Source organism: Rhipicephalus microplus, chromosome X (genome assembly GCF_043290135.1).
Source record: "Rhipicephalus microplus isolate Deutch F79 chromosome X, USDA_Rmic, whole genome shotgun sequence".
NCBI lineage: Eukaryota > Metazoa > Arthropoda > Arachnida > Ixodida > Ixodidae > Rhipicephalus > Rhipicephalus microplus.
The window spans coordinates 124,088,537-124,110,337 of NC_134710.1; the positions used below are offsets into that span (position 1 = coordinate 124,088,537).

At 47.2% G+C, this 21,801-nt stretch overlaps 3 protein-coding genes across 7 annotated transcripts in view; 2 read left to right on the forward strand and 1 right to left on the reverse strand.

The window, feature by feature from the left end:
* The window catches only part of LOC119176390 (uncharacterized), a 213,774-nt gene that overhangs the window by 81,100 nt on the left and 110,873 nt on the right, over nt 1-21,801 (reverse strand). The gene's annotated exons all lie outside the window — the stretch shown is intronic.
* Nucleotides 9,018-10,102, forward strand: LOC142776972 (uncharacterized). Its single transcript, XM_075881286.1, has one exon. It carries the CDS (start codon nt 9,270-9,272, stop codon nt 9,975-9,977), a length of 708 nt encoding a protein of 235 aa, XP_075737401.1. The 5' UTR covers nt 9,018-9,269; the 3' UTR covers nt 9,978-10,102.
* LOC142776973 (uncharacterized) lies at nt 13,984-15,115 on the forward strand. The gene is made up of 3 exons (XM_075881287.1): nt 13,984-14,200; nt 14,658-14,717; nt 14,789-15,115. Exons 1-3 carry the CDS (start codon nt 14,026-14,028, stop codon nt 14,896-14,898), a joined length of 345 nt encoding a protein of 114 aa, XP_075737402.1. The 5' UTR covers nt 13,984-14,025; the 3' UTR covers nt 14,899-15,115.

Below are 21,801 nucleotides of genomic sequence, written 5' to 3' on the forward strand. Positions count from 1 at the left end.
AAGCGCTCTCGAAGCTCCTCCTCAAAAAGCCCTAACGACACGGCAAGCGAGGAGCCAAAGCGTCGCCGATCCATGATGGTGAGCCGGAGTCGGTCGACACACTCATCGCGTAGTCGTCATATCAGGCACGCTCGTAAAGCCCGAGGCCGTAGAAGCTCTTCTGAATCGTCGGAAGCAAGCCACCCACGGAAGAGGCGCACCAGGAGTCACCGCCATGTCCGCTCCATTGCATCTTCTTCGACCACGATCCGGCGCTCGAAGCGCGACAAGAAGCGACGCCACACCCGTAGTCGCTCGTCCTCGAGACACGGAGGGAGACACGGAAAGGCACGGAGTGCCCCGAGCAGCCGGTCGTCGTCTGTGCGTGGGAGGCGCACTAGGACGGGCAAGACATCCAAGGATGGGAAGAAAAAATAGGCGAAGCCATCAGGACTGATCTAGCAGAGCCACGCTAAATAATTAATTGGCATTTCGCTTTCTTTTTTCTCAAAAAAGTGGCGAGGTTTAAAGGACCTCTTCTGCAAGGCACAGTATTGTGCAATAAAATTCATTTTGTTGCCCTTGTATTGCTCAATTATTTTCTGAAATCTGCTGTACGAGTGGCAGATCTAGACGGAGGGAGGCCGAGCAGATTAAGTGTCACCCCTCCCTCTTCCCCTATCCATCTTCATTCCATGTCGCCTACGTCCTTGTCAGGTTTCATGTGGATGTTTCCTCGGCTACCACTTCCCAAACCGCAGTGCATAGTAGCCGAGTGGTTAGAGCCGTCGCTTCCAGTGCTGGAGGCATTGAATTCGATTCCCAGTGCTGCCGGAGACCCACTATTTCTAAATGCTAAGTATTTTACGTACCGGAACCACTTTAGCATGTCTATCTGCACATCCGGTTATCTATCTATAAAGCCGCCTACTTATGGGTGCTGCCATCCTCACCCCGTTAACTTGTGGTAAACAAAAATTAGCATGGGAGGGAAGGATGGGTTGACGAATATGGCTCACTGGTGTTAGGTATGGAACTTGCGCCGAAAAGGGGAGCGAAATTCTGGGTACTGCGAACGAGTCGCTGATGTGCTCCTAGCCTGCGGAAAGCCGTTCCAGTCCGGGCATTGAGACCGCCATGTTTTGTCCAAGCGAGGCGTCGTGCCGCCACGACGGCGTAGGCCGTATTGTGCGAGGACGACAAGAATTTATGCAGTGGCGAAATCTTCCTTGAAATGGTTAGTGGCGGCAGCCGCGAATTGCCAACGCCACGGACGCTTCGAGCTTAATTGAAGCGGCCCTTTTAATGTATGCGGCCGTGAGCTGGAGAACCCTCGCACAGCGGCACACACACTACGAGGAACAGCCACTTTGGTGACACATGGCACTGCAGTGACATCGCCTCAATATTGGACGTTCACGTGGGCCACGCATGGTCGTCACACTCACGGGTTGTGTGTGATCTGTGATTCTACAGTGTAATTTGGTGCCCTTTCCCTCTTCCAAGGATGTGGGTAAACGGGACTATTTAAAGTCAGCCCTCGCGGGCTGCTTTGTGGGCCATTTCGCTGCAGTGCTTTCTCGAGGCATTGCTTTTGAGTGTGGTTTCTTCTCGTTGTAGAGCTTTCGAGGAGATCGTCACGATGTAGGACGACATCTTCGTCTGGAAGTTCGTCATGTGGCGAGAAACGCTTTCCTGTAAATATAGTAAAATAAACCTCTGTAAATTTCTCCTTGGGAAGGCGCCTCCTTCCTGCACGATGGGCTAAACGGATCCGGTGGCGGCGGCCAGCTACATGGGACGAGACCCGCCGGACCCGAGCCGCAACGACTGGTAGCAGAGGTGGTATGCTGTCAGATCCAAGGCCTAACACTGTTCACGACATGCATGACGTCATAATCCCGTTGCGTACAATGTGTTACAAAGCAGTTACGAAGTCCTTGGGCCGGCTGCCCCCAAGCGTGCCTTCCCGTCATCTCGGGCATTCTTTTGTGGGGTGCGGGTTGTCACCTGCACCGGCTGTATTTGTCTCGGCTGTGCGCTTCGCCTGCGGGGCAGTGGCTGCGGGCGGGCCCCTCTGGAATGTGCGGAAGGCCGGTTGTGTGCTACTGGAGCGACTGCCATGAAGTTCTCCTGCGTGGTCGCTTCCTAGTCCCCACGTGTGTGCCACGTTTCATCTGCCACGTGTGTGAAAGGATGCTTGTGTTGTGCTCTCTATGAGTGGTTGGTTCCCCGAAGTGTCATTTTCCACCCCTATCTTCGGAACTGCCCGGCGAGGCAGCGGGAGCAGCCCGGCAGAAAAAAAACAGGAGAGAGTCGCGAGAAGAGTCGTCGTTCGGACGTTACTGTCCAACATGTTGGAAATAAACGTCTTGTTAAGTTTTCCTTTACTCCTGTCCCTCTGCCTCGGCTCCCTAGAGTTCTGAACGTCCCCGTGGCCGGCGGAATGACGACCACCACCCAGCTCCATGCTACCTACCGGGTCCGCTGCGGCCACCGACGCGGCTCGTAACAAACGCCACAACCTTTCCGCCAGATATGCCTCATAAGTTGAACGATCACTGTCTTTGTTCTGGGTTGAAGCATTGCACGTCACCCTTGTGTTTTTAAAATACTGATACGTTTTACGCGCCTTAGAATGTTGAGTATGGGCCCCTATTCAGCCACGTAACATTCTCATAGTTTGCATCTCCCACATGTCACTGAAAAGCTCACATGATTGCTATTTTAATGAAATTTTTCCTGGTCCTTGCGGCAATATCAAACCACATGTCATCAAAACCATTTCCGCCAGACACAATTGTGGCACATGAACCTGTATACCATGCATAGGCGAGTACGACTCAAGTGATAGAAAATTGATATGCTGGCTATGTTACTTGGGTCTCTTTTGAAACCCCTGCCGACGCCATTTCTTTTTCTCTTTCGCGCCTTTCCTTTCTTTTCACGTTAGTTATTTCTTTGTTCTACTCGTTCTATTTTTCGCTTACTCTTTCTATCAGGCTATCTGATTTCTATCTTCGACTGCCAAGAGGGCAGTCGAAGCCTGACCTCCCATCTTAGAGTGATACAGGCCATCGCTCGGAACACTGTTTCGAAATAGACGTTTATTTCTCTCACGCTCTCTCTCTCTCGCCGTGCTGGTTTTTTTCCTGTCTTTTAACCGATCGACGCAAAAGTTTTGGTCTGCCTGTCTATCTGTACATTTGTCTGTTTGTCCGCCTTAAACGGTACCCTGCACGGCTCCAAAGTGACCAAACAATACTCCAAACGGCTGAGCCCATCCGCAGCGCCCACATATATTGCTCAATATTCAGCGTTCATACTTGTGCGATTGTCAATTAAAAGGCAACTATTGCATATACCTGAGGCACAATAACAATAAGTCAATATTCTGTATGTGTGTCTCTTACTAGAAAAGGCATACATAACTAATTTGAAGGACCGTAGCGTTTATCACGTTTCGCTGATCATGCAACGCTTGCACGAAAAGGCAAGTGTTTCCAACGCTTTGCTAAGACGACACAGTCATGGCACCTAACCGTCGCATTGCGTTCTACACCTTATCAGCTCTGAGACGGGGGTTCAAAGCGCACGTACTTCGTTTTCCAAGAAGACTGCGAGATAGCGTTCATGTCTCACGTTGGACGTCACTTGAATCGCTCGTTCGCCTGCGCTGCCCGATCGAGGCACTCTAACGCAGCACCTCCAGAATACCATTCCTTATTTTTCTTGCGCAGAACTTCAAATAAACGTTTTGTTACTCTTTCTTGACGCAACACTATCATCTTTGCGCGACGTTTGCAGTGTAACATTTAGATACGGGTCGATTTTTCTTTCTCCTTTCTTCCTAGTAGACCGAAGTTGTGGAGCGCTTATTGTTATTACATTATAGTTACGCTCCGGGATTACCAAATGCCCTGTAAAAATCAAGTTCAACTCGTTGAACAGCAATAAATACAGTTCATGAATAAATACCACAAATTTTGTTAAGTAAACTTCTCTATCTTTTATTCAAATTGTCTGCAGCGCTTTGGATTAGCAAAATGCAATAATTTATGGTCATTTTAACAGAACCTGAGTGCGGTGTATCTTTAGTAAGGGCACATGCTATAAAGATTTCCGTGAGATTATCATTTTTTATTAAAATTTAAAAATTTGTATTTCCCAATAAAATCAGTGCCGGTTTAATGGCCAATCCCCCTCAACGGGTACGAGCCAGGACATATAGGAACGAGCAAGCAACAAAGATGAAATACTTGCACGCGGTGCACGAGAAACGAACGGGGCTTCAATCAGTGAAGGAGGAGAAGAATCAGGAGAAGAAGAGTGCATGCGCCAAGCTCTGATTACCTCACGCAGGTCCGAGGAGGCTGCCACCGGCTGCAGGGTTTCGATTCCAGGTCCTGTGAGAGGGGAATGGCCACACTTATCACCTTTGGTTTTTTATTAGCGGTAGAATTTCTTGTTGCTGACTTTTCAGCAGCCATCAATGCCGGTCTCCAGTCCCGGCCAGGGCTCGCCCTGGTCGGCCAGTCACCCTCCTGAATCGGTACCACTGGAGTGTTTCCTCAAGAACGGCGTAAGCAGTTTGCCTGTCGCGCTTGTGCCCACTGATGGTGGAGCCATTCGGTTGAGTGAAACAGAGGTGTTTCAAGAAGAACTTCGCAACATAAGCGTTCATTTTCTGGACATCTCGGAGTTGAGGTGTTTCGGCAAGACTGGCGTACTATGCAGGTCTTCAAATATTCAATGCTTAACAGACTTACTTGCCGCCACGAGATTAGCGTTCATTCCTGTTCGCGCTTTTATCCCCCCTCATCTAGCTTGCGTGAAGGACATTGTTCGTGGTGTTCCAACTAACATTAGTCCTGAACCATTCTTAAAGATGGTCTCTCCGGCTGGCGTGATGTCTGTCTACAGATGCACCAGACCTGTAGGAGATACGCGAGTCCCTACTGAAAGCGTCATCGGTACCTTTGCCGGTCTCCCACGGCCCTCTGAGCTGAAGGCTTGGCCTTATCTATTCCGTGTAGATGTATTGACACTTCGCCCATTGCAATGCCGTAACTGCTGGTGATTTGGACATAGCGCTAATGCTTGCAAGTCCTCATTGAGATGTGGGAATCGCGGTTGGGCACATGCCGCATCAAATTGTCAGGTAGACAACTGCAGGTGTTGCCTATGTAATGGAGCACACACAGCCACAGACAATAGCTGCCCTGCTCGAGAACGTGAAACACAAATTTTGAATATCATGGAGAAACGCTGTTGTTCTCGGTCTGGGGCAACATCCTTCAATAAAGAGCGCGAAGTGAGGTACGCTGCTGCTACGTCATGCCAATGTGGGTCCATTGAAGCGACGGTCGCTTCCGCAGTGTCAGCAGCAATAGATAAGGTCATGCCGATGACTATAGAACGGCTTTTCAACACCTTTGCTGAAGGTCTGACTGAGATGCTCACCCCCAGGTTAAACAGCCTTATTCTCTCCTTCGCTGCACACACGGTCACGGTCAAGGGTGAAGCTGAGCATCTCGACAATGAACAAAATAATCGGTGTCAAGAAGATGTTCCCATAGAAATGCTCGTCAGCACTCAGTCACCGAACCCTGTGGGGCCCAGTGGGTCGTTCAGTGACTTGAGGCGTGGTAATATTCTTAAACGACGCAGTGCTTCATTGCCTCCAACCAGTTTGCCAATGTCGAAACCTAAAAAAAGTTACTACTGATAGCAACAACGAGCAGGACGTTTTGCGTTTTGCAGTCGAGTCAACTATATTAAGTCCATCATAGCACCTGTAAAAGTTATCCAGTGGAATTGTCGTTCCGTATCTTCCGCTTACAAAGATCTTATTTATCTCATACAGCAAACAAAACCTAATATAATTTTTCTTCAAGAGTCTTTGCTTTCAGTAAATCAAATATTTAATCTGAAATATTTTCGAACTTTTAGACTGGATCGGCCAGGTAGGAGAGGTGGATTTTTGGCCCTAATATCTTCAAAAATGTATCATCATGTTACTCTAACTTTTGAACATATTTATTTGGATAGGAAATTGTTAGGAAAAGATTGTTTCTTACCTGACTCCAACAGGATTAGAGTGATTATTGCGTACTTTCCGAATGGAGTAAGACGCACAGATCACCTAGATTGTGTTACCAAGAATTCTTCGACAAATTCAATTTTAGTGGCAGGGGATTTTAATGCGCACGCCACTTCTTGGGGGTTTGAAACAGATGGCTGTGGCAAAAGATTGTGGAATAGGTTGCAGGACAATAATTTTCGTTGTCATAACTCTGGAAAAGTTACCTTTCTACGCGGGATAAGCTCACCAACATTAGACCTAACTTTTTCGTGTGGCCAGTTTATAACTTCATCGTGGGAAACGTTTGATAATGGGACGAGTAGTGATCATGTACCGATTACCTATGAAATAATGTCACCACAACTCACCTCTGGTATCCGGCAACAACGGTTCACCAACTAAAAAAGTTATAAAACATTCTTAAACTCCGCGCTCTCGTCATTGAGAGGACGTGTCGGACAGCAACGAGCTGCTTCAGTGTAGCGTGTCTAAGTGACTCTGTTCAGCCGGCCGAGTTTTCTGTTAAGTACGGCAGCACACCGTTGAATTCAGCTTGGTGGAATGAAGATTGTACGCTTGCGTATAGGCGACGTAAAGATGCTTGGAAACGTTTACGCCACAACCATACTCCGAAAAATTGGGTTGACTATAAATTCCACGCAGCACTATTTAAGCGTACAGTTACTATAGCTAAAGATAAACACAAACCTTATTTACATTCGCGTTTATTAAAACCTGATAAAAGATCTGCCCTGTACAGGTTTCGACGGAACAAAAATCGACGCCGGTACCAGCATATTCGCATTCAGTAGTGCTGTCTCCTAAAGACTCAACCGATTTGTTAGAGGGCATCGTCAAATGACTTGAAGTGCGTTTAACTTCGTCATGCTTGAGACCTATGACATTCAAAAGCTGAACTTCTGACTTTCCGGAAGTCACGATGGCGGAACTGGCAGATGTCATACTAACTGTAAATCAAGCGGCTCCCAGTCGAGATCAGATTACAAACTCTATGATTAAATTGATATTTAATTCCCATACCGATGGGCTTTTGAATATTGCTAACTGCTCTTTACAGCACACATGGATTCCAAGTGCATGAAAAATTGCATCGCTAAAATTGTGTTGCTGCGAAAAAATCAAAGCTTCGGATATGTCCTGGATAACATTCGGCCAATTTCACTTACTTCAAACTTAGTTAAAATAATTGAAAAATTCTTTATAGAAGGCTCAGTGAATTCATCGCTCGTCAGGACATCATTTCACCTAGGCAAGTGGGATTTTGATAGGGGCGCTCTATATGGTCGGCTCATGTTATTTGGAAAGCCGAATTCGCCTTGCAAAAGTATCTGGTGAGCTTTCTGCATTAGTCACGTTAGATATTGCAAAAACCTACGATAGTGTGGAACACAGTACATTATTTCAAAATTAGTGGACTGTGAGGTGCCCAAGTACACTATATCTTGGGGTCAGGATTCTCTCCTTGAGAGACAATTATTTTGTTGCCACGAGGAAGTTACTTCTGCCTCATATAAGCTAACAATAGGTGTTCCGCAAGAATCAGTTCTGTCACCTCTTTTATTTTATATCTTATTATCATCCATTCCCCTTCATATAAATGTTCCTCTTTACGTCTACGCCGATGATATTGCTTTTTCTCGTCATCCCGAGATATCAATAGTTTGAATCAAATATTACAGTCATATTTGAGTGAGCTTGAGGTATGGCTTGGCGGGCTGTCTCTTGCACTTAATGTTAGCAAATGCACTCTGCTTGTATTCCCTCTATCCGCTACAGTATTTCTTTCACTGCATTATCGAAATGATCTGATTCCACAAGTAACAGCACTAAATTATCTTGGCATTGTTTACGTGGACAATTTAAATTGGCAGCAACAAATAGAATCAAACACCCGTAAAGCACAAAGCGCCCTAGGATTTCTACGCCAGTTTTGCGATAAGAATGCAGGGATGCGCAGGGATACGTTACTTTTGAGATACAAACATTACGTACGCCATATTCTGGAGTTTGGTTGCGTTCTGTTTTCCGGAAGTGCCGAGTGCAAATTAAGACCTCTTATATTGCCAAAAAGGCAAGCTCTGCGGCAGTGTCTCGGGCTATCTAGGTGTGTCGCGAATAGCGTGCTTTATTTGGAAGCTTGATGCTAGATTTCATCAGCTTACTGTGCAAACATTTTTAAAACTCTTCGATGTGCCCCTCTTCTGATCGCAGACAGTTTTCATCAAATATCCAGTTTCTTTCTTTAAACGCCCTTGGTGTCGTTATTATCGTCGAGACATTTTCGTCGAGTGTCTGTTATCTAATCTTCATGTTTCCCTTCAGCATTTAACTCCCCAAACCCTTCTCGGTTCCAGTTGACTTAATTTTCGGTTACATTTTTCAAAAAAATCCCAAGTTACTTCCAAAGCATGTTCTGGCGGGCCTTCTTCAAGACCATCTTAGTCATTTGCCCAATTACATAGTCATTTCGACGGACACAACGCAAAATCTTCAGAAGGCTGGGGTAGGTATTTTTTCTCATCAGCCTAATTGGTTATTTTGCTCCGATTGCCTGACTTCACATCAATTTATTTCGCAGAATTCCTAGCTATTACATTGGCTCTTCGAAAAATAATTCTCAACAATCAAAAGCTATTGTTATTTCGGATGCTTTGTCTGTATGTACACATCTAACGTCCGCAAAGCAGTCTCCTCTTCTCAGGATATTTTGATCTCTCATAGCACATAGCCTATCAGAAGTTCGTTTTATTTGGGTCCCAAGGCATTCTGGAATTGTACTAAATGAAATTGCTGATTTGCTCGCTTCGGCATCTTTAAATTTCCCTGTGGTGCTAGATTTACGTGAGAATATTATTTTTTTATCAAAATTTAAAATTTGATTTCCCGATTAAAATCAGCGCCTGTTTAATGGCCAATCCCCCTCAATGGGTACGAGCCAGTACATATAGGAACAAGCAAGCAAGAAAGATGAAATACTTGCACGCGGTGCACGAGAACCAAACGGGGCCTCAATCAGTGGCAGGGGCTCAGACCAGCTGGCTGCACGCTTTCCGCTCTAGCCGCTGTTCCACCAAAGCCGTCGTCTCCTGGCTCCCGCTTGCCGGCGAGCTCCAAGGCAGAGGAGAGCGGCGGGCTCTTCACGTTCGACGACTGAGGCGAGAACGAGTCCAGGAGCGACGACGCCATGGTGAAGAAAGCGGCGGAGCCCAACGGCGTTCCGCCAAAGGTCGGGCGAGCGAAGCGTCAGGCTGCCCCTGACCACAATGCCGCTGGTCCTTCGAACGAGGCTGCAGTGACCAAGCGTCCACGTGGCCGACCGCCAAAGACCTCGTCGGAGGGGCCGGTTGCACCGACCCTCATTGCACCAACGCCAGCTCGGAAGTTGCGCAAGGCCACGGAGGTGACGCAGCCCGAAGCAGAAAACCCTTCTGCCAGCAAGGAAGTGGCAGGAAAAACCCCGAGAATCACCCGTGCGAAGCGCTCTCGAAGCTCCTCCTCAAAAAGCCCTAACGACACGGCAAGCGAGGAGCCAAAGCGTCGCCGATTCAAGAAGGTGAGCCGGAGTCGGTCGACACACTCATCGCGTAGTCGTCATATCAGGCACGCTCGTAAAGCCCGAAGCCGTAGAAGCTCTTCTGCATCGTCGGAAGCAAGCCACCCACGGAAGAGGCGCACCAGGAGTCACCGCCATGTCCGCTCCATTGCATCTTCTGCGACCACGATCCCGCGCTCGAAGCGCGACAAGAAGCGACGCCACACCCGTAGTCGCTCTTCCTCGAGACACGGAGGGAGACACGAAAAGGCACGGAGTGCCCCGAGCAGCCGGTCGTCGTCTGGGCGCGGGAGGCGCACTAGGACGGGCAAGACATCCAAGGATGGGAAGAAAAAGTAGGCGAAGCCATCAGGACTGATCTAGCAGAGCCACGCTAAATAATTAATTGGCATTTCGTTTTCTTTTTTTCTGAAAAAAGTGGCGAGGTTTAAAGGGCCTCTTCTGCAAGGCACAATATTGTGCAATAAAATTCATTTTGTTGCCCTTGTATTGCTCAATTATTGTCTGAAATATGCTGTACGAGTGGCAGATCTAGACGGAGGGAGGCCGGGCAGATTAAGTGTCACCCCTCCCCCTTCCCCTATCCGTCTTCATTCCATGTCGCCTACCTCCTTGTCAGGTTTCATGTGGATGTTTCCTCGGCTACCACTTTCCAAACCGCAGTGCATAGTAGCCGAGTGGTTAGAGCCGTCGCTTCCAGTGCTGGAGGCATTGAATTCAATTCCCAGAGCTGCCGGAGAACGACTATTTCTAAATGCAAAGTATTTTACGTACCGGAACCACTGTAGCATGCCTATCTGCACATCTGGTTACCTATCTATATAGCCGCCTACTTATGGGTGCTGCCATTCTCACCCCGTTAACTTGTGGTAAACAAAAATTAGCATGGGAGGGTAAGATTGTTTGACGAATATGGCTCACTGGTGTTAGGTACTGCACTTGCGCCGAAAAGGTGAGGGAAATTCCGGGTACTGCGAACGAGTCGCTGATGTGCTCCTTGCCTGCGGAAAGCCGTTCCAGCCCGGGCATTGAGACCACCATGTTTTGTCCAAGCGAGGCGTCGTGCCGCCACGACGGCGTAGGCCATATTGCGCGAGGACGACAAGAGTTTACGCAGTGGCGACATCTTCCTTGAAAGGGTTAGCGGTGGCGGCCGCGAATTGCCAACGCCACGGACACTTCGAGCTTAATTGAAGTGGCCCTTTTGATGTATGCGGCCGTGAGCTGGAGACCCCTCGCACAGCGGCACACATACTACGAGGAACAGCCACTTTGGTGACACATGGCACTGCAGTGACATCGCCTCAATATTGGACGTTCACGTGGGCCACGCATGCTCGTCACACTCACGGGTTGCGTGTGATCTGTGATTCTACAGTGTACTTTGGTGCCCTTTCTCTCTTCCAAGGATGTGGGGAAACGGGACTATTTAAAATCAGCCCTCGCGGGCTGCTTTGTGGGCCATTTCGCTGCAGTGCTTTCTCGAGGCATTGCTTTTGAGTGTTGTTTCTTATCGTTGTAGAGCTTTTGAGGAGATCGTCACGATGTAGGACGACATCTTCGTTTCGAAGTTCGTCATGTGGCGAGAAACGCTTTCCTGTAAATATAGTAAAATAAACCTCTGTAAATTTCACCTTGGGAAGGCGCCTCCTACCTGCACGATGGGTTAAACGGATCCGGTGGCGGCGGCCAGCTACATAGGACGAGACCCGCCGGACCCGAGCCGCAACGACTGGTAGGAGAGGTGGTATGCTGTCAGACCCCAGGCCTAACACTGGTCACAACATGCATGATGTAATAATCCCGCCGCGTACAACACCGCAATCTTTCCGCCAGATATGCCTCATAAGTTGAACGATCAGTGTCTTTGACCTGTGTTGAAGCATTGCATGTCACCTTCGTGTTTTTAAATACTGATACGTTTTACGCGCCTTAGAATGTGGAGTATGGGCCCCTATTCAGCCACGTAACATTCTCATAGTTTGCATCTCCCACATGTCACTGAAAAGCTCACATGATTTCTATTTTAATGAAATTTTTCCTGGTCCTTGCGCCAACAAAAAACCACATGTCATCAAAACCATTTCCGCCAGACACAATTGTGGCACATAAACCTGTATATCATGGATAGGTGAGTACGACTCAAGTGATAGAGAATTGATATGCTGGCTATGTTACTTGGGTCCCTTTTGAAACCTCTGCCGACGCCCTGCTGCCCATTTCTTTTTCTCTTTCGCGCCTTTCCTTTCTTTTCACGTTAGTTATTTCTTTGTTCTACTCGTTCTATTTTTCGCTTACTCTTTCTATCAGGCTATCTGATTTCTATCTTCGACTGCCAAGAGGGCAGTCGAAGCCTGACCTCCCATCTTAGAGTGATACAGGTCATCGCTCGGAACACTGTTTCGAATTAGACGTTTATTTCTCTCACGCTCTCTCTCTCTCTCTCTCGCCGTGCTGGTTTTTTTTTCCTGTCTTTTTACCGATCGACGCAAAAACTTTGGTCTGCCTGTCTATCTGTATATTTGTCTGTTTGTTCACCAGTAATGGTACCCTAAACCGCTCCTAAGTGACCAAACAATACTCCAAACGACTGAACCCATCCGCAGCACCCACCAATATTGCTCAATATTCAGCGTTCATACTCGTGTGATTGTCAATTAAAAAGCAATTATTGCGCATATCTGAGGCACTATAAAAACACGTCAATATTCTGTATTTGTGTCTCTTACTAGAAAAGACATACATAACTAATTCTAAGGACCGTAGCGTTTATCACGTTGCGCTGAGCATGCAACGCTTGCACGAAAAGGCAAGTGTTTCGAACGCGTTGCTAAGACGACACAGTCATGGCATAGAGAAAGAAGAAGACAAGAGCGGACACTCCACAAAACCTGGCCTCAGGAAGTGCGTCACGACTACGTAACGAACTAGTGCTCCCACCAAACGTCAGAGGGCGCAAGCGCAAAAAAAAACACAGTTATAATCAACGCAACAGAATTGTTTTCACAAATTAATAATTACACGCCCAAATTTGGTATGTTTTTTATACATAAAAACGATTTATTCAACACACCTTACGCGATTATTTTTCTTCAGCCGTACTGTCATAAACACCATCTACCCAGCGACAAGCCCATGCATGACTGACAGCGAGAAGCTTTCGTCGCTTTCGTCGACGTCGGCTGCGTCGGCGTTTTCAAGCGTGAGATAACAGGTGAGGCACGTTTTCAAGCGAAGCTTGTTGAATGACATGTTGTTGGTCTTTTTGGGTCATTTTTTCAGAAAACGGTTACGCCTGCGCGAAAAAGACACCATGCAACAAACATTGAAAGATGCACACACACACACGTTGCGCTTCGTGTGTGCGAGTTTGTTTCTTACGTGGCGTCTCATTCACGCAGTTGTAACCTTTTTCTGAAGCTTGTAAGGACTGGGAGGTTCGCTAAAAAGAAAGTTTGTGGCTCTATGCGGCGGTTAGACGGGAACATTGTGCAATGTATGCAGTATAGCAAAGGCGGCACGGCGTCAAGCCGAGGCGACGCGTGCTGCGTCTGCCACGGACGCGAGCGTCTGTGCGCTGAGCATAGCTGGGCAGCTAGGTCGTAGGCTCGGTGCAAAATAATGAGAAGCGTTTGCTGGGCCTCGCATGCTTCACGACGCATTTCCCGAAGGCTCGGAACACGAATAATTCTTGGTGCTCCGGAGGCAAATCTGGACTAGCCAAGTTGCCATCATCTTCGTTTCTTCGCTAGCCTTGTGCCACTAGTGCAAGCTGCCCACAAATTTTTTTGACGTTTCCAATATAATTTTACCGCACAAATTTCAACTACAATTTTTCTTCCCAATGTACTGCTGATATTTCGTACGCACGAAGGTGTTCTAAAGTTCCCAGGCCGCGATACCATTGCATTACAAGGGATAGCGGCCTGAAAACTTCTGAAGATCTTTGTTCGTGGTCTTGACGTATATCTTTGTAAGTCAGAGTTTTATGGGTCAGAGATGTATCACTGGTTTTGTATTGTGCATCGATTAGCTAATCATTCAAAGGGGTTTGCTGGTACACTTATGACGTGCACATATCTTTTTTGTAATTTGACAGCGAAGCATCCACTTACTAACATTTTCAGACCGCGCTGACGCCATGCCGTCCGGCGGTCCAAGCTACGGCAGCTACTGCTGTGTATCGTGGTGCTTCAACAATGGCAGAACCCACAAGAAGCCTGGGACGAGTTTCTTCCGCGCACCACGGGACGGCAGGTGTGTTAAAGCTTTTGTGTGGTTTGCATGTCTGTAGGCTTACTGTTCGTACTTGCTAAGTGAGGGTAACAATAAAAAATCACTATTCAAGCACTTCCCCTTTCAGCTGATAGTTCATTGCCAATGCAGGATGAAAGCATGGATGCAGTATGCTGGACGCGATGATCTCCTGAGTAAGCCGGCCAGCCTATTGTACGCAACGTACAGGGTTTGTAGCGACCATTTTACTGCTCAAAGTTTCATGGACCCTGGGCTCACAAGGCTTACAAGAATGGCTGTTCCCAGTGTGCAACCAGCTGCACCATGTAAGTGATTAACTGAAACTCAAATATGTGCAATAGCAGCCACTTGTATTGAATCAGTGGCGACAGTTAACCGTGAAGATCTTTGTAGCCGATGGAGAAACCTCACTACAGAAGTAACACTTGGAATATCTTAAATTCTGTGAATTGTGGGCTATTACCTTCCTAACAGCAGCTTTATATTTCTGTCATTTTTTGATGCTCTGGACCTGCGCAACTTGTTTTGAAAGACTTTAAAGGGCTATTTCACGTTATCTTCAAGCCTGAGTGCACATGTACGTATACCTTTCATCAGTGAAAGCTGCCACTGTTGATAATTCCAAAACTCACAAATTACTTGTTTCCTAGTTGGTGCTGTCTCTGTTCTTCCATGTTCGACCAATTTATGCGTTTGAAAGAGCTGTTTAAGTTTCCCCATGCTACAAGCTTTGTAACTTGTACCAACTGCACATATATGCAGGTTCTCTGAGCGTCGCTTCAAGTAGTGACTGTGACATGGCTGCAGAAGCTGCACTGCAAGGTGCGGATGAGCTTCAGTTTGTGTTATTTTAAGCCTCTTACTGACACATTGTCGTAATTTCATCTCTTCAGGACCTGCGGTAGAGGCTTCAAAAAGCGGCTCCCACACATTGAGGTGCCCCGATGAACAGGGTGCGTTCAGTGTCGCGATTTCTTTTTTTTTTACCCAAATTGACTGTTGACCAAACCTCTGCAGGTGGCAGCTCCCTTGTAGCTGGTGAAAGAATTTCTGATGATTTCGTCTTGCCGGAGAAAACCTTAACCAGTCGTTCAGTGTTACAATATTTGTTACAATTTATTTGTAAGGCGAGATGCATTTGTTGTCTACCTTTGTCATATTGTGCTTTTTACATTCTCATACTCTACCTTGCCTTTGAATAAAACATTGCGGATGCTCTGTTTCTTTGACTGATATATACAATGATCACTTGTTCCAAAAGAAAAACACAAGCGCGATGAATAAAACAATAGTGAATTATCATTACCTGCATCTTTTTTTATTATAACTTAATCGAAATAAAAATTACGTCACGACCGATTCGCACGAACCACTGAACAAAACAAAACAGGGAATCGCTAAATCAAAACGACCTACAAAAACTATCCATTTGGGCGATGAATAATGGTCTGAAATCATGAACTTTCGACATAGCCAAACGTCGGTTATGCAAAGTAATTCAAAATTTGCGCCAGTGAAACCGAAACCGGAAGCGCACGCCACTTGCTCTCATCAACCACTAGGTGTGCTAGAGTCGATTGGGCCGCTGGGGTCTACGGGAGTGTCCACTCTTCACCTTTTTTTATTTCTGTATGGTCATGGCACCTAACGGTCGCATTGCGTTCTACACCTTATCAGCTTCGAGACGGGGGCGCAGGGCGCGCGTGCTTCGTTTTCCAAGAAGACTGCCAGATAGCGTTCATGTCTCACGTTGAACGTCACTTGATGCGCTCGTTTGCCTCCGCTGCACGCTCGAGGCACTCTAACGATGCACCTCCAGAATACGATTCACCAATTTTCTTGTGCAGAACTTCAAATAAACGTTTTGCTCGCTCTCTCCCGACGCAAGACTATCGCCTTTTAACGACATTCGATGATGATGATGAAGATCCTTGAGACTCGGGCGCACACCCACAAAGAGGGATTTAACGACATTTGCAGTGTAACATTTAGATACGGGCCAATTTTTTCTTTCTCCTTTCTTCCTAGTCGACTGTAGTGGTGCAGCGCTTAATGTTATTACAATATAGTTACGCTCCGGGATTACCAAATACCCTGGAATAATCAAGTTCAACTCGTTGAACAGCACTAAATACAGTTCATAAAAATAACACTAATTCGGTTAAGTAAACTTGTCTATGTTTTATTCAAATTGTCCGAAGCGCTGTGGATTGATTTGGGCGCACGTTAAAGAACCCCAGGTGGTCGAAATTTCCGGAGCCCTCCACTACGGCGTCTCTCACAATCATATGGTGGTTTTGGGACGTTAAACCCCACAAATAAATCAAGCGCTGTGGATTAGCAAAAATGCAATATTTTTTGTCATTTCAACGGAACTTGAGTGCGGTGTCTCTTTAATAAGGGCACATGCTATAAAGATTTCCGTGAGAATATTATGTTTTATCGAAATTTAAAAATTTGTATTTCCCAATAAAATCAGTGCCGGTTTAATGGCCAATCCCCCTCAATGGGTAGAAGCCAGGATATATAGGAACAAGCAAGCAAGAAAGATGAAAAACTTGCACGGGGTGCACCAGAACGAAACGGGGCCTCAATCAGTGGCAGGGGCTCAGACCAGCTGGCTGCACGCTTCCCGCTCTGGCCGCTGTTCCACCAAAGCCGTCGTCTCCTGGCTCCCTCTTGCCGGCGAGCTCCAAGGCAGAGGAGAGCGGCGGGCTCTTCACGTTCGACGACTGAGGCGAGAACGAGTCCCGGAGCGACGACGCCATGGTCAAGAAAGCGGCGGAGCCCAACGGCGTTCCGCCAAAGGTCGGGCGAGCGAAGCGTCAGGCTGCCCCTGACCAGAATGCCGCTGGTCCTTCGAACGAGGCTGCAGCGACCAAGCGTCCACGTGGCCGACCGCCAAAGACCTCGTCGGAGGGGCCGCTTGCACCGACCCCCATTGCACCAACGCCAGCTCGGAAGTTGCGCAAGGCCACGGAGGTGACGCAGCCCGAAGCAGAAAACCCTTCTGCCAGCAAGGAAGTGGAAGGAAAAACCCCGAGAATCACCCGTGCAAAGCGCTCTCGAAGCTCCTCCTCAAAAAGACCTAACGACACGGCAAGCGAGGAGCCAAAGCGTCGCCGATCCAAGAAGGTGAGCCGGAGTCGGTCGACACACTCATCGCGTAGTCGTCATATCAGGCACGCTCGTAAAGCCCGAGGCCGTAGAAGCTCTTCTGCATCGTCGGAAGGAAGCCACCCACGGAAGAGGCGCACCAGGAGTCACCGCCATGTCCGCTCCATTGCATCTTCTTCGACCACGATCCGGCGCTCGAAGCGCGACAAGAAGCGACGCCACACCCGTAGTCGCTCGTCCTCGAGACACGGAGGGAGACACGGAAAGGCACGGAGTGCCCCGAGCAGCCGGTCGTCGTCTGTGCGCGGGAGGCGCACTAGGACGGGCAAGACATCCAAGGATGGGAAGAAAAAGTAGGCGAAGCCATCAGGACTGATCTAGCAGAGCCACGCTAAATAATTAATTGGCATTTCGTTTTCTTTTTTCTGAAAAAAGTGGCGAGGTTTCAAGGGCCTCTTCTGCAAGTTAAAATATTGTGCAATAAAATTCATTTTGTTGCCCTTGTATTGCTCAATTATTGTCTGAAATTTGCTGTACGATGGGGCAGATCTAGACGGGAGGATGCCGGGCAGATTAAGTGTCACCCCTCTCCCTACCCCAATTCATCTTCATTCCATGTTCTACCTCCTTGTCAGGTTTCATGTGGATGTTTCCTCGGCTACCACTTCCCAAACCGCAGTGCATAGTAGCAGAGTCGTTAGAGCCGTCGCTTCCAGTGCTGGAGGCATTGAATTCGATTCCCAGTGCTGCCGGAGAACCACTATTTCTAAATGCTAAGTATTTTACGTACCGGAACCACTTTAGCATGTCTATCTGCACATTTGGTTATCTATCTATATAGCCGCCTACTTATGGGTGCTGCCATCCTCAACTCGTTATCGTGTGGTAAACAAAAATTAGCATGGGAGGGTAGCATGGTTTGACGAATATGGCTCACTGGTGTTAGGTACGGCACTCGCGCCGAAAAGGGGAACGAAATTCTGGGTACTGCGAACGAGTCGCTGATGTGCTCCTTGCCTGCGGAAAGCCGTTCAAGCCCGGGCATTGAGACCACCATGTTTTGTCCAAGCGAGGCGTCGTGCCGCCACGACGGCGTAGGCCGTATTGCTCGAGGACGACAAGAGTTTACGCAGTGGCGACATCTTCCTTGAAAGGGTTAGCGCCGGCAGCCGCGAATCGCCAGTGCCACGGACGCTTCGAGCTTAATTAAAGCGGCCCTTTTGATGTATGCGGCCGTGAGCTGGAGACCCCTCGCACAGCGGCACACACACTACGAGGTACAGCCACTTTGGTGACACATGGCACTGCGGTGACATCGCCTCAATATTGGACGTTCACGTGGGCCACGCATGCTCGTCACACTCACGGGTTGTGTGTGATCTGTGATTCTACAGTGTACTTTGGTGCCCTTTCCCTCTTCCAAGGATGTGGGGAGATGGGATTATTTAAAATCAGCCCTCGCGGGCTGCTTTGTGTGCCATTTCGCTGCAGTACTTTTTCGAGGCATTGCTTTTGAGTGTTGTTTCTTCTCGTTGTAGAGTGTTCAACGAGATCATCACGATGTAGGACGACATCTTCCACTGGAAGTTCGTCATGTGGCGAGAAATTCTTTCTATCCTCGACTGCCAAGAGGGCAGTCGAAGCCAGACCTCCCACCTTAGAGTAACACAGGCCATCGCTCGGAACACGGTGTTTCAAAATAAATGTTTATTTCTATCACTCTCGCTCTCTTTTCCCGTGCTTGTTTTCTTCCTCTCTTTTTATTGTTCGACGCAAAAATTTTGGTATGTCTCTCTATCTGTAGATTTGTCTGTTTGTCCACACTTGGCGGTACTGTAAACGGCTCCGAAGTGACCAAACAATAGTCCAAACGGCTGACCCCATCCGCAACGCCCAACAATATTGCTCATTATTCAGCGTTCATACTTTTGCGATTGTCAACAAAAGGCAATTATTGCGCATATCTGAGGCATCATAACAGCACGTCAATATTCTGTAAGTGTGTCGCATACTAGAAAAGGCATACATAACTAATTCTAAGGACCATGGTGTTTATCACGATGTGCTGACCATGCAACGCTTGCATGAAAAGACAAGTGTTCCCAACGCTTTTCTAAGACGACACGTGGTGGCACCTAACCGCCGCCTTGCGTTCTACACCTTATCAGCTCCGAGACGGGGGCGCAGGGCGTGCGTGCTATGTTTTCCGAGATGACTGCCAGATAACGCTCATCTCTCATGTTTGACGTGAATTGATGCACTCATTCTCCTCCGCTGCACGCTCGAGGCACTCTAACGCAGCGCCTCCAGAATACCATTCACCAATTTTCTTGTGCTGAACTTCAAATAAACGTTTCGTTCTCTCTCTCCAGACGCAAGACTATCGTCTTTCGACGACATTTGCAGTGTAACATGTAGATCGGCGCCGAAGGGGAAGAAGAACAGCGTCGGCTTGTTGCACAGGCGGTCTAAATGCTCGGCCTGTAAATTCTGGCTGAATAAAAGTAAAGTCTATTATTGCTGTTTCTTTGTCTCTTTTATCCTGGCGCAACCCACCATTGGGGATCAGCCATGAAACGAACGGTGTCTTGCTATTTAATAGGAAATGTTTATAATTTCGACATCTTAAGTTTTTATTGAATATGCTTGATTTTGATTATTTTTAACGATGAACTTAGCATTCTATTTTTCTCGTCTCCCGAAGAAAATCGCAAACGGCTTCGCAAACGCTCCTGTGGCTAAAACTCAGCACGGTAGCCCCAAAAGAAAGAACAAACGGAAGGGATAAACTTAATATCAACCTTGGCAGCGTTCGTCTAAAAGTCTTTTGCTCTGATTGGTGAATAATCTGCACGTTACAAAGAAATGATCAAGAGATTCACACTCATTGCAATGGAGGCATAATAGTGACTGTACCACACCAGACCTGAGTAGGTAGAAATTCAGTGAGGGGACTCGGCATCGTATTTTGGTAACTGCGATCTTGGTTTCAGATAGATTCCGCTAGTCTAAAGTCTCCTTGATAAGAGCGATGATTGATGAGAGATCGTAGTTACAAACAGGCAGCTCAATTTTGAACGGATTCTTGTAGATTATTGAAATCATTGCAATACACTTCAAACAGTAAAGTTAACGTTCCTGATACCTCCCTTGATTTCATTATCTACGGCTTTTCATTAACGTAGGCAAATGGCAAATGACGTACGTTGCAGTGTCCTCATTTGGTTATTCACGTTATTGCTTCTGCATATATGCATGCTGCAGAGCATCTTTACACTGTTGTACTACATTTACCCGCCATCATACGATTATAAACTCTAACCTTACAACAGGATGGCAACCTGTATTCGCACTCGCCTAAAGTTGTAGCTCTGTCACCGTGAGACGGTAATTTGCGTCGTATTTTTCTGTTAACACGTGTGGAGTATTTATATTACGCTGTTCACGTTATTCTCACTGCATGCAGCGCAGGACATATGACACGTTTGGTCATATGCTGCGTGTGAAGCTGAATGCACTTGATGTCTATAATGACAAGACACGTGTGTTCAGGAAATTGAGAGAGATAGAGATAGAGAAAGAGCGTATAAGAAAAAAAAGAAAAAAAAGGAATAGAAACGAAGCTATTTCCGAGAGAAGAATGGACTGTTGGGCGAGTTGGTAATTCATCTCAACTGTGGTGTACGGCAATCCGCTGTCGTGTGGGAAGTTTTATTTCAATAGAATTAGGGATCACAAAGCTTCTCTGTAGGAAGCACTATGCTCTAACCTATCATCGCATTGTAGAGAGTGCGAGTTCGCGCCCTTGTTTGATGATACGGTAGTTAAAGCTATATTCAGGGACAAGAAAGCGTGGGAATTGGAAGAGGCGTATCTCATCAACAAAGTTTGTGACTCATGTGTCGCGCAACCCTTCGTCATGTTACTTCCCGCTGAGGTAGCTTTTTTTGGAAGCGCATCATGAATTCAATCTGTCTGCTCATCCAATCATTTTCTTTCACCGCACGTGTTGGCGTAACCGCATATATATGTCTGTTTCTGTGTGCAGTGCTCTGCTTCTCTCCTCTCTTTCAATTTTTAATCCCCATCCCCCTTTCCCCAGTGCAGGGTAGCAAACTGGACGTTCATCTGGTTAACCTCCTTGCCTTCCCTCTTCTTGTTTCTTCCTTCCTTCCTTCCTTCCTTCCTTCCTTCCTTCCTTCCTTCCTTCCTTCCTTCCTTCCTTCCTTCCTTCCTTCCTTCCTTCCTTCCTTCCTTCCTTCCTTCCTTCCTTCCTTCCTTCCTGTTTTCTCGAATAAAGTTTCAGTTGTTAGTTTGCGCTGTGTCCAGGTGTCTCCCTTTTGTAGTTCAAATTTTTTCGAGCTCTCAGTTAAGAAGCTATTCCTTTGTGTAATTCTTTCACTCATCAGGGTAAACGTTGTACAAGGAAGGTTCATTAACTGTTTCGGCTTCGTTGATGGTCCGAGCTTTAGTGGCGCTTCACTGGCACCCCTTTCACTGGCAGCCCTTTCATTTTTTAGCAGGCTAAAGCTAGTTTGCTTTAGCCTGCTATTCTACCCAGGAGATAAAGGAAGGAGGAAGGAAAGAGGGATGAAGGATGATGATGAGGACAAGAAGAGGTGGTGTGTATGTACAGTAGCCACTTAGCATAGTACCCTAGAGTCTAGTATCTAGTACAGTGTTTTTGATAAAGTCTAAACCAGCCGTTGTAACAGTTTTTGACACTGTTTGGTCATTCGTTGCTGACTGGTCATTGATGGTTCATTGATGATCTGGCCGCTACGAGATC

Coding starts and splice junctions, on each gene's coding strand:
- LOC142776972 (XM_075881286.1), top strand. CDS start 9,270: ATGGTGAAGAAAGCGGCGGAGCCCAACGGCGTTCCGCCAAAGGTCGGG.
- LOC142776973 (XM_075881287.1), top strand. CDS start 14,026: ATGAAAGCATGGATGCAGTATGCTGGACGCGATGATCTCCTGAGTAAG. Junction 14,201..14,657: donor TGTGCAACCAGCTGCACCAT/GTAAGTGATTAA, acceptor ACATATATGCAG/GTTCTCTGAGCGTCGCTTCA. Junction 14,718..14,788: donor TGCAGAAGCTGCACTGCAAG/GTGCGGATGAGC, acceptor TCATCTCTTCAG/GACCTGCGGTAGAGGCTTCA.